This window comes from Sinocyclocheilus rhinocerous, unplaced genomic scaffold, assembly GCF_001515625.1.
Source record: "Sinocyclocheilus rhinocerous isolate Xijiao unplaced genomic scaffold, SAMN03320098_v1.1 scaffold200, whole genome shotgun sequence".
In the NCBI taxonomy this organism is placed as follows: domain Eukaryota; kingdom Metazoa; phylum Chordata; class Actinopteri; order Cypriniformes; family Cyprinidae; genus Sinocyclocheilus; species Sinocyclocheilus rhinocerous.
Window position 1 is genome coordinate 506,225 of NW_015641014.1, and position 15,143 is coordinate 521,367.

Consider the following 15,143-nt stretch of genomic DNA (forward strand, 5'->3'; position numbering starts at 1 on the left):
ATATATATATATATATATATATGTTCAGCTATAATGTTGATTTCTAAACAGTTACACAATGAAAACATACAGCAGGGACCAAAAATCTGAAACCACAATGAAAATTTGAGATTCAAAATCAAATTTACACCAATTTAAAATTTTGAAAACATTAAATAATAATAACAGATAAAATACTTGGTCAAATTCCCATATATTTTTCAGTTCAACTTTTCACTATTTTTATAATGTATATAATTTGTAATAAAAAGAACAGCAGTTTAAAAGATCGAGGTCGGTAAGATTTTTTAATGTTCCTGTAAGTCTCTAATGTTCACCAAAGGCTGCATTTATTTAATAAAAAAATACAGTGAGACAGTAATATTATGAAATACTGTATTATTCAAATATTTAAAACAATGATTTCTAATTTAATAAATTGTAAAATGTAATTTATTCATGTGATGGCAAAGCTACTCCAGTCTTCAATGTCACATAATATACTGATTTGGTGCTCAGAAAAAAAACAAAAACGCTTCTTCTTATCAATTTGGAAAACAGTTAGTCTGCTTAATATGACAACAAAAATCACTAGTGGTTTCAAACTTTTGAAGCCAGTTGTACATTATCATCATCATACATTGCTAAACACAGTATGTAAGGCTTTTTAAAACATTAAACACTGATTTTTTTTATGATCATTTCAAAATGAATATAGTGTCCATCTGCCTTCCTGAGAGTTTCCCTTTTGGTTCTAACAAAAGTTGTTCTTCATTAGCTTCTTGAAACCAGGTTCAGCTCAAAATCAACTTTTAACCCTTTCATATGTACATTCACTTTCTTGAGTGTCAAGTATTCTATCAATAAGATTTATGAAGGCCAGTGATGAAAGAAAGGCTACAAACTACAAAAATAAAATCTCTAATACACTACGAGGCACATTAAAACACCACAAAGTTCCTTAAGTACTCTCTCGTCCATGTAGAGTGTTTTACATGGTATCAAAAATAAGGTATTCAAAGATTACATGTACCACAGCACAGAAGTTATATGAAGTGACTCACCCACATGTGTCTTTAAAACTAGAGCTGAATCTGATTAAAGTGATGTAACTGCAGCTGTTCTGTGGTACATACATTTTAAAGCAAGTGTCTTGTGTGGCCTCTCTACTCAGGTCCGGTGGTTGTGCTGTGGCTCTGGAAGGGGATGTTCATGGCTCCTGTGCTGGTCTGCTCGGGCCAGATGGGAGACTCGTGCTGCAGGGGTGTGCGTCTGGGGTAGAAGGTGTGCTGGAGGTCGTAGTTCAGCAGACAGCTGAGGGACGCCATGTAGATGTCGGCGAAGCGGGAGAGACGGCGCGTGAAGTAGGTCGGGTTGTGGTATGTGCGGAAAAGACTACCAAACTGGGCGTTGAAGATGTCTTTGGTACGTAACCTGTTGGAAACCAATTGTTTTTAATAATTGGATACAAAAAAAATGACCATTTTTGGCCATTTCAAGCTCAATTCGAATAAAATACAACAACTCAAAACACCTAGGTTCATCTACAGTATAACATTTTCTCTATGCCATCAATACACTGTAGTCTACTGTATACATTGGTTAGAAGAAAAATCATTTCTGAATGATTTTCAATGTCAAGTTTCTCTATAATGAGCCCAAATGTGTGTGTCTGTCAAGGTTATTGTAGTTAAAGGGATAGTTCACCCAAAAATCTAAATTCTGTCATTAATTACTCATTGAATAAAGTCGGTATTTTTTGTTTTCTTTGTGCACAAAAAGTATTCTCGTAGCTTCATAAAATTACAGTTGAACCACTGATGTCACATGGACTATTTCACTGATGTCCTTACTACGTTTCTTGAACGTGTCAGTTGCATTGCTGTCTATGCAGGGTCAGAAAGCTCTCTGATTTCATCAAAAATATCTTAATTTGTGTTCCAAAGATGAACAAAGATCTTACTGGTTTGGAACGACATGAGGGCGAGTAATTAATGATAGAATTTTCATTTTTGACTGAGCTATCCCTTTAACTAAAACTAATACCATCAAAATTTATTTTACTTGAAATAAAATAAACATTAACAGAAATAAACTAAAATATTAAAAAAAAAATCTAAACTTGTTTTATTTCAGCTAGGGCAACATTTCTTATTTTCATTTAGTTTAACTTGATATAGTAAAATAACTATAACTACAACTGAAATAAAAATGTATAAATACTATATAGACAAACTCTAAAATTGACTGTTTGTAAAATAAAATTATAAAGAAAAAAAAATAAGTTACCTTAATAAAAAAAATATATATTAAGGATAATATTATAATAGATCATATTAAGGATTACCTCATCTCCTCCCTTTCATTGATCCACTGCTGAATCACCGTTTGTGACGCAGAGTCCCGATGCACCTGCAACATAACGAAAAATACAGCTTCATAACTAGCCCAAAACTAGCCAAAGTGGAAAGGACATATGGACATGAAAATACGGAAATGGAAATGACATATAATGCAGTTCTTTTCAGTTGGCCGATATCATTCAAGTAAAAAAAAAAAAACACGTTATAGTGGTAGCTTATTAGTTATCAGCCAATATTAGAGATTTATTTAAATGTATTGGTCAATACTGAATATTTGCATGTTAATGTCTGCTTTTTTACATTTAGATTACCTTTATGGACTAACGCTCAAATAATAGCACATTTTAAATAGTTGTACAAAATAGTGAATTTTGGTAAGTTCATTTTGTTATTTAGAGCGCCCCTGGGTGGTCTGACCTGCATATGCTCCAGCAGTCCGGTCAGGGCCTGCAGCCAGGTCATGGTGTGGACATACTCCTCAGTATTCATGATTTTGATCTCTTTACGCAGCTCAGGAATGATAGCTCCTGTTCTCCAACCGTGTTTCAGGGTCAAGTCCTACACACATGATGACATTTTCATTACATCAACATTTGCATAATCTATTCATTGTCTTTGATATCAGTACAGAGCATGTTGAGACATGTTTACTTTCTGACATGCACATGATATTAATAAGACAGAACTATTGCCAATACTTTGCATATCCTAGAATCCAAAACGACGAATAAAGCAATAAAACTTTTGATTAGAAATAAACTTAAGATAATATACTAATATAAAAAGAATTGATAAGACATAGTTCAATGTTATTAAAAATGGATTGTGTTACCTAGTATCAATGTGTACCTCATTATCAAAACAAAAAGCAGTAGGGTTGTGTACGCGCAGAAAATGACAGAATATGATCCTTACGGCAAGGTCGCTGTAAATGTGATCTCCGAAGTACAAAACCTTTGATCCCCTCCAGCCTGTAAGCCGCAAAAACTCATACAGGTTTCCCTGGCAACAGAGTGAACAGATCAGATTCCGGCATCTTTACTGAATAGAAACAGTTCGCAGCTGAACAGCAGGGAACGAAATATTACCTGTTTATAGATCTGCCCTTTCTCAAGGTGGTGAATTCTGTCCCATAGCAACACGCCTTTATCAGTAACTCGTCTGAATGGTCTTCAGAAACCGGAAAAACACACACAAATACACATACTTTTTGAATTCAAAGAAGGTTGGCATGCCTAAATACCTCCTCAAAGGTCATTTGTCATGATTTAAACAAAGGAATCTGTGAGGGAGGCTGTAATTATGTCAGAATGGCATTGATTTAGGAGCGCTTCAGCGCTGCCAGGTTTAGCTGGCGCTTTCTCTGGGTTTTAGGAACTTACTTCCTCCTGTCATTGAAAAAGCCTGGCTTGTCGGCCTGCACTATGACAACATCGAACAGGTCCCGCCAGTCTTTACCAACTATGTAGTTCATGCCGCGATCTCTGAATAAAGGAATTAAAAGACATTTTATTTAAAACATGCATTTCATACGAGCAGTTAGTCAGAATGGCTTTGTATAAATTCTTAGTAAGGTGTCTCTCATGTCATGTGATATGCATTTTTCCTGTGCATTGATGTTTATTTTGACTTTTGAATTTAGTATCTTGTTTACACTTACACAAAATCAAAAGGGCTGTTCGTAATCAAAAACATCTTCTTTCCGTTCTTAGATAGCTTCCGTAAAACAGCATGTGTCTGTTCAGCGTAACAGATATACTTCTCTGCAGAAAGGAAAAAACAAGGTGTTACAAGAATATTGAAATTGTGTGATTCAATAATTACAAAAGAGGGGGTGAGGGGTACACACATATACATCATATGAAATAAAATAATAATAATAATAATAGTACTAGTTAATGATAAACTACATTAAATATAAATATTATTTTTACATCACATTTATTGTATATAAATGTTACATTTTATACTACATATTACAGAGTACATATTTATTATTATTACAATTTAAAACTATGTAATATATTAATAATATAACATCATACTTTATTATTAATAATAAAATAGATTAAGCATAAAATGCAATTATTATTATTATAGAGCAAACTGCAGATCTATATTATAAAATGTTATATGGTTTGTTACAGTACATAGTTATTATTTATTAATCACAATAATAATAATAATAATAATTCTATAATTAGATTCAATATAAATTAAATTTAAAATATTATTTAATTACTGCATATCAATATAATATTACACTTTATATTGTACTGTATATTACAGTATACTATTATTATTATTATTATTTAATTTGTGCATATTAATACTTGCTACATTGCTACGGTTATCCCCGCTAAATTTCGACAAAATTACGCTAATGTCATCACATTTTTTGGAAATCAAACAAAACTCTTGACAAGCAAAAAAGCCCAAGATTACAGACCTTGCCATAGAAGTCACTCATGATCTCGAGGGGTACATCGTAGCCTTCATGGTTTGTTACAGTACATAGTTATTATTTATTCATCACAATAATAATAATAATTCTATAATTATATTCAATATAAATGCAATTAAAAATATTATTTAATTACTGCATATCAATATAATATTACACTTTATATTGTACTGTATATTACAGTATACTATTATTATTATTATTATTTAATTTGTGCATATTAATATAGTAATAATTTTTATACAGTACTTTACAACACATATTTATCATTATTATTATTATGCAATTCCCCTCACTATGTCATGTTAAACTTTGATTTGTTCAGATCTCTCAAGCAGACATATTGCTATAATGAGGTCTTCATGCAGGTCCAGGTAAGAACTCTTACAAAAAAAGAAAATTACCGATATCAGCCTCTACCGCTCGATACATAATTCCTCTGACGTGGACGTCTCCTATGGCCTCCTGGGAATGGAGAAACAGACCAGATGCAGAATATCAAAGCCACACAGAGCCCTGACGCACTGCCAGACACCTCCTGTGAAAGCTCTCAGTCATTTCATCTGGGGACAGTCATATGTCCTTTGAGACTTGTTAATTCATAATTACGGCCAGGACTGAACGTAAGAGCAATGGTGTGCGTCTTTTATTAATTACACTGATCTTCAGACCCAATAAAAGACATTAGACCATCTGTAAGCCTGCTTTTCTCTAGGCACGTGGCACAGATGGTGCATCCAAACGGTTCCTCTAAAATTAGACTGTTCCATTCCATGCTGCTCACTACGAACTTAAATAGCACCTTCAGGAGCCATATTTATCCAAAATGTGTGCTCAAGAGATCCTGTGCTTTCTGACATCTGCGTTACCCTAAATACGACAGCACTCACTCAGTTTCCTTAGAAACTAATATCGGTGAAGGAAATCTTGATTTCTGATTCGTAAGGTGAGTCCTGCTCTGATACATGACACATTTTGAGGAACAATTGTACCTTGACGTCTTTATAAAGATGAACAGGCTCGTAGTCAATGTTGTGCTTCATGAAGTAGTCACTAACGCATGACAGCAGCGTCATTTCTGGCAGGGAGAAGATATCCATGAACTGCTTCATGGTGTGACCGTGAGAGCTCTGTATGGAGAGATTGAAAGAGCTATGTTAAAGGAGGTCATATTTACTGCTGTACTTCTGTGTGAGCTGTGCTTGCTACATTGCTACGGTTTTAAACCACAAACATATTTCATTACACCACATACACAAAATACTGTTCTTTTTTAGCAACGTCATATTACCCCTTTAAAAATCTGGTCATTAATTAGTCACCCTCATGTCGTTCCAAACCCGTAAGACCTTTGTTCATCTTCAGAACACAAATTAAGATATTTTTGATGAAATCCGAGAGCTTTCTGACCCTCCATAGACAGCAATGCAACTGACACGTTCCAGGCCCAGAAAGGTAGTAAGGACATCGTTAAAACAGTCCATGTGACATAAGTGGTCCAACCGTAATGTTATGAAGCTACGAGAATACTTTTTGTGTGCAACGAAAATGTGAAAGTATTCTTGTAGCTTCATAACATTACAGTTGAACCACTGATGTCACATGGACTATTTTAACGATGTCCTTACTACCTTTCTGGGCCTTGAATGTGGTAGATGCATTGCTGTTTATGCAGGGTCAGAGAGCTCTCGGATTTCATCAAAATATCTTAATTTGTGTTTTAAAGATAAACGAAGGTCTTACGGGTTTGGAAACGACATGAGGGTTAGTAATTATAGACAGAATTTTCATTTTCGGGTGAACTATCCCTTTAATAATAATATATAAAAATAGTAAAAACATCATAGTAGATGTTTGTTGCACTCTACCTGTACACTGTCCCCAGCTGGATATAATGAAAGGCATCAATCTTCATCAGTAAGGCCTAGTAACCAGATGAGATTGACAGGTTAGCCAGGTTACTTATAAAATTTTCATCTACAGTAGATCAGGACTGGACACGTACCTTTTGAACATCATAGTGCAGACCACGAATCACATAATATATAAAAACAGTAAAAACATCATAGTAGATGTTTGTTGCACTCTACCTGTACACTGTCCCCAGCTGGATATAATGAAAGGCATCAATCTTCATCAGTAAGGCCTAGTAACCGAATGAGATTGACAGGTTAGCCAGGTTACTTATTAAATTTTCATCTACAGTAGATCAGGACTGGACACGTACCTTTTGAACATCATAGTGCAGACCACGAATCACAAAATTCGGTATATAATCATATTCCCTCAGTCCCTCTGGATACTGTTATGTGGACAGAAAGAGGCAAGATATTCAGAAAACATTGATTTGCTGAAACTAAGTGTGTAATTTCTGTGCCACTTAGCAATTCTTACAAAATGTAACAATATTATATATACATAAATTAAGTCTTGGGTCACTCACCCTGTGCTCGTGGATGAGGATGTCTCGGGCGATGTTGAATATGAGTGTGTGAAGGTGACTGGAGTAGAAGGCCAGTGTGTAATCATAGTCAAAGCCATAGATCTCAATGTCTTGCAGACTCATCTGATTATTAGCAAAGATGGTGTCTGGGTTCACAAAGTTCTTTGATATCACAGGAATTAAATCTGTCGTGGACATAAAAAATAAGTGTGTTAATAAATAATTGACCCTTTAAATTCACATTTTTATTATGTTTGCTAAGTTTTAATAAATATAATAATTTAAAAAGGAACTAAAATGATTACCGATTAACCTGTAATGAGACATTAATTATGAAAAGTAAATCTTTGTATGTGAATATTCTCATGTAATGGCCAGTATTGTTGATTCCTAAAACAAAAACAATTTAAAATATTTGTATTAATTCAATTAATGAAAATATTAAAATAAAGCTGGAATAAAATAAAATGCACTAGATGAAAACATACATTTAAAGAACTTAAATGATAATTTGAAATGCTTCCTTCGGCAACAAACTGAAATAAAGTAAGTTGTAGTTGAAATACTAAAATTGCTCAGTTTGAAACTGAAATAAAAATGTATTCAAGCTACATATAGATTTACAAAATAATAAAAATCATATAACATCACCAAAACCTTAACTAAAACTCAAATGTAAAAATACAAATAAACGAGAATTTTAAATATATTGATAAATACTACAATAGTATGTTAATGTAATAATGACTAATGATTTAATTTTATAGTCCGAGCAGCTCTCTCTATATAAAATTTTAAATTATGCAGGTACATATTACAATTATAGAAGTAAATAAAACGTATTATAAAAAAACGGTTCTCAAGTACATAAATGTGACCCTGGAGCACAAAACCAGTCTTAAGTCGCTGGGGTATATTTGTAGCAATAGCCAAAAATACATTGTATGGGTCAAAATTATTGATTTTTCTTTTATGCCAAAAATCATTAGGACATTAAGTAAAGATCATGTTCCATGAAGATATTTTGTACATTTCCTACTGTAAATATATTAAAACTTCATTTTTGATTTGTAATATGCATTGCTAATTACTTCATTTGGATAACTTTAATATTTAGATTTTTTTTGCACCCTCAGCTTCCAGATTTTCAAATAGTTGTATCTCGGCCAAATATTGTCCTATCCTAACAAAAACCATACATCAGAGTAACCAGCATATATCATTTCAATAAATATAACTAAAATCTTACAGCCTATATAATATAATATAGTATAATGTAGGTTAATGCTAGGATAAAATAGAAATTTCATCACAGCTAGCTATCTTAAACGTAGCAGCAAATGAAGCATATGTGTGATTATATTTAAATACAGTATTATAATTCCCATATTAAGCTGGATAAAATCTGGAGACATATACTAACCTTGTTATGTTATAATCGAAATAACATTACAGGTTTTGTTGCACGACATTCGGCAGTAAAGGTTCTTGTTACGTCTCAAATGTTTGCTTTGGAAGTCTTAAATCACGTTTATCATAGGGAGTACTGAAATTGATGGTTTGTCGTAATTGCACTAAGTAATAATAAAATAATAATTAAATTGATTAAATGAATACTTTGTTCTACACGTATTTGAACACCGGTAATTTCAAGCACGCCATAAGATGCGTTTTATATAAAAATGTATGAAGAGAAAAAATACGACCCCTCCTTTGTAAATAATGGTCGAGTCCAACAATGTGAAGCCAGCCATTAGAAATTTATTGTATAAAAATATGGATTTAAATTCGGCACGAATGGTTGCTCGTATTAACGTTTTATCGTGTTAATTTTCAAATCACCATCTATAATAATTAGATAAAAAATGAAAAGCTTTGAATCCAAAAAACTATGTAACTATATCGTTTTACCATGCGTTAAACTAAGAACTTTTATTTTGAATTTAGCCTTTACCTTTGTTGACATTTTTACTTACACCGGCTGCATTCATCGTGTGTAGCATCATTTAGCTTTTACTTTTCTGCACTAAATATACTCAAATGTGCCAGAAAAGGTCTGAAGAATATATATGGCAGGTAAGATTCATAATCCTAACGCAGAAAATTATATCTGTATTTGAAGAAACGAGTGATTTTAATGCTTGTATTCCGTCAATGGTCCACACACAGCTCTTAGCTTATTGAGTGTAACGAGCTAGTTAGCTGCATCCTACAGTGCTGCTCATAACAGAGGTTGAATAGTCTTTGAAATATTTATGTTTTTAGACAAAATGAGTGTTTTATATAATCCTGTGACGTTTAATTGATAAGCTAAGCATAATGAAAATAGGACAGTAACAGAGGATTAAACAAAGGGAGGTGTGGTTTACCAGCTGGTATATCAGTAACATAAACATGAATATTAATCTATTAAAGTAAGACCACCAATTAAGATGGAAGAAAGGCAGTATTCATCTCTGACGGCCCCTATGGATTATCTTCAGTACTGGTGAGTTTGCCCAGCCCCAAAAGATCCCAAAAGAGTTGCTTTCTTATATGTTTTAAATAAATTAGTGATGTGTATACTGTGATTCCAACAAATGCTATCAAAATGGGATATGAAGGTGTATGGTATATGTGTAAACACTGACAAGAAAAAGATCAGATTATTGCCATAGGTTTTGAAGTAAGTGCAGTGTCTTTGTAATTTTGTTTTCTCAGGTATCAAACCAATTCTCAGCAGTACCAGGCAGAGCAGGTGCCACAGTACCACCAGATGGTTAATGCCGCCCAATACGCCGAGAGACCTGTGGAGGACAAAATCATGACTGATCTTTCAGTGCATCAAGATCCATATCTGGATCAACCTCAGCAGCTTCATCAACTCTCTGCCCAACCACCAGGTACTTTTGCATCCTCACAGTGCATTTAACTGGGATGTTTCTGCAGCTTATTAAACATCTGGTTTGCAGCCCTTCCGACGACTCCAGCAAAAGGAAAGAAAAGAGGAAGGCCTCCAAAAGGTGAAGGAAAGGAGAAGACGGAAGCTGAAGAGTCTGCCAAGAAAGCGAAGAGGATGTTAGATCGGTTCAACGGGATGTCAGTGGAGGAAGTCATGGCTAGAAAGCTGCCAGACATCATCACACATAATCTTGACATGCTGATTGTAAGTTTCTGGTTTATAAAGTCATCAAGTTTGATCTGTTTTTATTTATTCTATAAATTAAGTACATATGTACAGTTAGGTCCATATATATTTGGACACAGGCACAATGTTTATTTTTTCATCTGCTGACCAAAACATGTTCAAGTTACAATCCCATAATGAATATGGGCTTAAAGTGCACACTCTGAGCTTTCATTTGAGGGTATTCACATCAAAATGGGAGGAAAGGTTAAAGAATTACAGCTCTTTAATATGTAGCTCCCCCCTTTTTCAAGGGACCATAAGTAATTGGACAGTTGACTCAAATGGACAGGGGTGGGCTATTCTTTCATTGTTTCTACATCAATTAAGCAGGTAAAAGTTCTGGAGTTGATTCTAAGTGTGCCATTTACATTTGAAGCTGTTGCTGTGAACCCAAGTCACATGGTCAAAGGAGCTCTCAATACAAATGAAACAGACAATTATTCGGCTTCAAAAACAAAATACATTCATTAGAGAGATAGCAGGAACAATAGGAGTGGCCAAATCAACAGTTTGGTACATTCTGAGAAAAAAATAACACCCTGGTGAGCTCGGCAACAAAAAAAAGCCTGGATGTCCTTACAAGACAACAGAGGTGGATGATCTGAGGATCCTCTCCATGGTAAAGAAAAACTCTTTCACAACATCCAGCCAAGGGAAGAACACTCCCCAGGAGGTAGACGTGTCACTGTCAAAGTCTACAATCAAGAGAAGACTTCACAAGAACAAATACAGAGGGTTCACCACAAGGTGTAAACAAGGCCAGATTTGACTTTGCCAAAAACATCTAAAAAAGTCAGACCACTTCTGGAAAAGCATTCTTTGGACAGCTGAAATTGAGATCAACCTGTACCAGAATGACGGGAAGAAAAAAGTATGGAGAAGGCTTGGAACAGCTCATGATCCAAAGCATACAACATCATCTGTGAAACACGGTGGAGCAGTGTGATGGCATGAGCATGCATGGCTTCCAGTGGCACTGGGTTACTGGTGTTTATTGATGACGTGACAGAAGACAGAAGCAGCCGGATGAATTCTGAAGTGTATAGGGTATAGTACAAATGGACAATGACCCAAAACATACAGCAAAAGCAACCCAGGAGTTTTTGAAGGTAAAAAAGTGGATATTGTGCAATGGCCAAGTCAATCTCCTGATCTCAACCCGATTGAGTATGCATTTCACTTGCTGAAGACAAAACTAAAGGCAAAAAGACCCACAAACACACAATAACTGAAGTCAGCTGCAGTAAAGGCCTGGCAAAGCATCACAAAGGAGGAAACCCAGGCTCTGGTGATGTCCATGAGTTCCAGACTTAAGGCAGTCATTGCCTACAAAGGATTCTCAACATAATATTAAAAATGAACATTTTATTTATGATTATATTTAATGATTATACATTTGAGCCCCTGAATATGGAGGGACTGTGTATAAAAATGGTTGTAATTCCTAAGCATTTTATGTTTCTATTTTTGTTCAACCCCTTGAATTAAAGCTTAAAGTCTGCACTTCAATTTCATCTTAATTGTTTTATTTTTAATTCTGTCCTGGTGGCATACAGAGCCGAAATTATGAAAATTGTGTCAGTGTCCAAATATATATGGACCTAACTATTTTAAAGTTATTTTTATTTATATATTCATAATTATTATGGATTTTAAAATTAATCTGAATTAATACATATGAATAAATAGTAATATGACATTTTTGTTTGTTTGTATAAACTCGTTGCTACTTTTACAGATCGGCATCAATCCTGGACTTTTGTCAGCCTACAAGGGAAGGCATTATCCAAATCCTGGGAACCACTTTTGTATGTATTATTCAGCTTATTCTTTTGTAAAGGATGTTTATATATTTATGCTTGTCTTTTGATTGATTGTTGAATGTCTCACAGGGAAATGCCTATATCTTTCTGGGCTGACTGAGGAACAGCTCAACCACATGCATGATCAGACGCTTCCTGAACGGTATGGCATTGGTTTCACAAATATGGTGGAGAGGACAACACCTGGGAGTAAAGACCTATCAAAGTAAGACTTTAACATTTACATTATCTGTGTGAAAGCTGTGGCCACATTTATGGTTGTTCAGTCAAATTTTGCAAACAAATTTCAGTCATTTCATGTGAGGGTGAAAGATTTCCCCAAGCAGGTTTCGCAACCTATTCAAGCAGCTTGGATTTATAAGTGACTTCTGTGCGAGTGAAGCTTCATACTTTGATAAACTATTGACAATAGAGAATGGACCTTTTTGGAAAGTCTCAAACAATGCAAATTTCTCCAACATCTTGCTAATGGGACCGCACCTTAAAAAGCTTTATGCCCTAAGAAATGCTTGATATGAATACATTTGAATATCTTGAGTGTTGGTTTGCAGCAAAGAGATCCGTGAAGGTGGCCACCAGCTTTTGGAAAAGCTCCAGAAGTACAGACCTTTAATCGCTGTGTTCAATGGAAAATGTAAGTCGTTGATTTGCTATTGATTTAAGTCTAAACTCATGTTTATGATGAAAGTTAATCCTGTTTGATATTTCAGGTATTTACGAAACATTTTGCAAGGAGATTTTTGGAGTAAAGGCTAAGAACTTAGAGTTCGGATTGCAGCCTTACAAAGTGCCGGAAACAGAGACGGTACGAGCTTCTTTCTTGATAGTTTAATGTTCCTGTTTATAGTTGCATATTGATTAGATATGAGCTATTGTCTATTGTCCAGGTTTGCTATCTGATGCCATCATCAAGCCCACGCTGTGCCCAGTTTCCTCGTGCTCAGGACAAAGTGCACTTCTTCATCAAGTTAAAGGAGCTCAGGGATCAAATGAAGGGAGTGGTGAGGACTCAAGAGATCCAAGAGACAAACTACTCATTTGATCTGACTGTGGCCAAAGGTGAAGACTTTTACAATTGAAAGCCGTTTTTGTGTTGTTCAAAAATATAAGTTGTTAACCAATGTCCTTTGTCATTGTTTATTCTAGAGGATGCCAAAAGACTGGCAATCAAAGAAGAGCAGCATGACCCTGGATATGAGGAGACCTGTGCCCAGGGATCACAGCAGCACCCACAGCAAGCATTTGGGGTCCATCCTTCTCCGGACACAGGTAAATAAATATTGTGTACGGAAAGAATATGAACAATTCTGTGTCAGGTGCTTGTAATAATAGTCAAAATTCTTTAGACCAGGTATCGGACAATTGGTGGACAATGCAGCCGTTTGCAGACCAGATTCCAGACATCAGATGTAGCAACAGCAACTGAATAGCCTGAGAAAAGTAGTTATCGCACAAAGACTGTTGTCTACACTGTATGTACTGAGAAGGACCAACTAAACATTTTTTTTAATTATTGTTTTATTTCATATTTTAATGTGTTTTGCCTGTTTCCTGAAGTTGTTACCTGAATTATTTAATGTATGTGATTTCAGTGTGTGAAAGCGTGAATGACTTTCTGATTGAGACATTTGTTAATTTTGTGCCTCTATTTTTATCCTTTTAAGGAAACGTCAGTCATAAACTACCATTCAAAGGTTTGGGTTAGTAAGATTTTTTTTCTTAAAGAAATTAATTTCTATTCAGCAAGTATGCATTTCAAACAAATCCTGTTCATTTGAACACAAAAAAATGTTAAGCAGCATTGTTTTTTCACTTGTCTACATTCAAAATAATAGGAAATGTTACTTGAGCAGCAAATCTTCATATTAGAATGATTTCTGAAGGATCATGTGACACTGAAGACTGGAGTAACGATGCTGAAAATTCAGCTTTGCATCACTGGAATAAATTACATTTTAAAAATATATTCAAATAGAAAACAGTTATTTTAAATGTAATAATATTTCACACTATTACTGTATTTTGGGTCAAATAAATGCAGCCTTGGTGAGCATAAGAGACTTCTTTTTTTTTTTTTTAAAGAAATCTTACCAAACTTTTGATTGGTAATGTGTATTCCCATTAGCTGAAGTTATGTGTTTTCGTGATATTGGAATTATTTCACATTCACATGTTTATTTTTTTTATATGAGTATTTCAGTGCAACAAATTCCTAATGGAAACCATGGCTGGACTCTGGAAGAGGTTTATCACTGTGCATGTCCTCCGTGCATGGATTTAAAGTAGAATTGCAGATGGCATGCTCAGTCCCAAGTTATGGTGCTTATTGAAAACAGATCACTCAGTTTACCTCATTTTGAATGCTATTTTTAGACTTTTTAGAATTGTGTTTTGTTAATTTGCAATCAGTATGTATAACTGTTTAGTACCATTTATACCTGTTACATCATAATAACCCAGCTTCATTTTTGCTGTGAGAATTATGTACTATGTATGTCATTTTGTAAGTTGTATTTTGTTTTTTATATGTATGTATTACTAAGGGCCAAATAAAGCCATGTGTATTAGTTATTGTCACAATTAAAATTAAAATACATACCTTTCTAATACGTCTGAAATAAAAGCCGCGACTATAATCGTTGTTGAGAAATCTGAAGAAATATGTTTTGCAAGGTGCAAATCGTTACAACCGAACTATGTATTTAAGATCTTTATTTTGACATTTGCTAAACGGGAAACAGACGTTTTTTATTTATTGAAGCGCAGCCAATAGGAAGCACGCTCTGAAGCGTTTAAAATGTCACAGGAGACGGAGGTCATGCTATTAACTTTAGAGGGGTGCAGTTTTTCATCTCCATAATGAATTTAAGAGAAAACTAATAACGTGAAGTACGGTTTTAGT

At 34.5% G+C, this 15,143-nt stretch overlaps 2 protein-coding genes across 2 annotated transcripts; one reads left to right on the forward strand and one right to left on the reverse strand.

Moving 5' to 3' along the window:
- Positions 1–843: 843 nt before the first annotated feature.
- On the reverse strand, positions 844–7,447 carry LOC107753643 (5'-nucleotidase domain-containing protein 3-like). The gene is given in 13 exon segments (XM_016569852.1): positions 844–1,413; positions 2,327–2,391; positions 2,760–2,900; positions 3,258–3,344; positions 3,431–3,512; positions 3,725–3,826; positions 4,003–4,105; positions 5,211–5,271; positions 5,799–5,938; positions 6,189–6,207; positions 6,812–6,952; positions 7,034–7,108; positions 7,250–7,447. Coding segments are annotated over 13 exon segments (1,482 nt in total). The 3' UTR covers positions 844–1,145.
- Positions 7,448–8,831: 1,384 nt separating this feature from the next.
- LOC107753681 (G/T mismatch-specific thymine DNA glycosylase-like) lies at positions 8,832–13,946 on the forward strand. The gene is made up of 11 exons (XM_016569882.1): positions 8,832–9,325; positions 9,665–9,737; positions 9,950–10,131; positions 10,201–10,394; positions 12,157–12,226; positions 12,311–12,446; positions 12,793–12,875; positions 12,952–13,046; positions 13,129–13,300; positions 13,388–13,510; positions 13,588–13,946. Exons 1-11 carry the CDS (start codon positions 9,319–9,321, stop codon positions 13,665–13,667), a joined length of 1,215 nt encoding a protein of 404 aa, XP_016425368.1. The 5' UTR covers positions 8,832–9,318; the 3' UTR covers positions 13,668–13,946.
- The last annotated feature ends 1,197 nt before the right edge of the window (positions 13,947–15,143 follow it).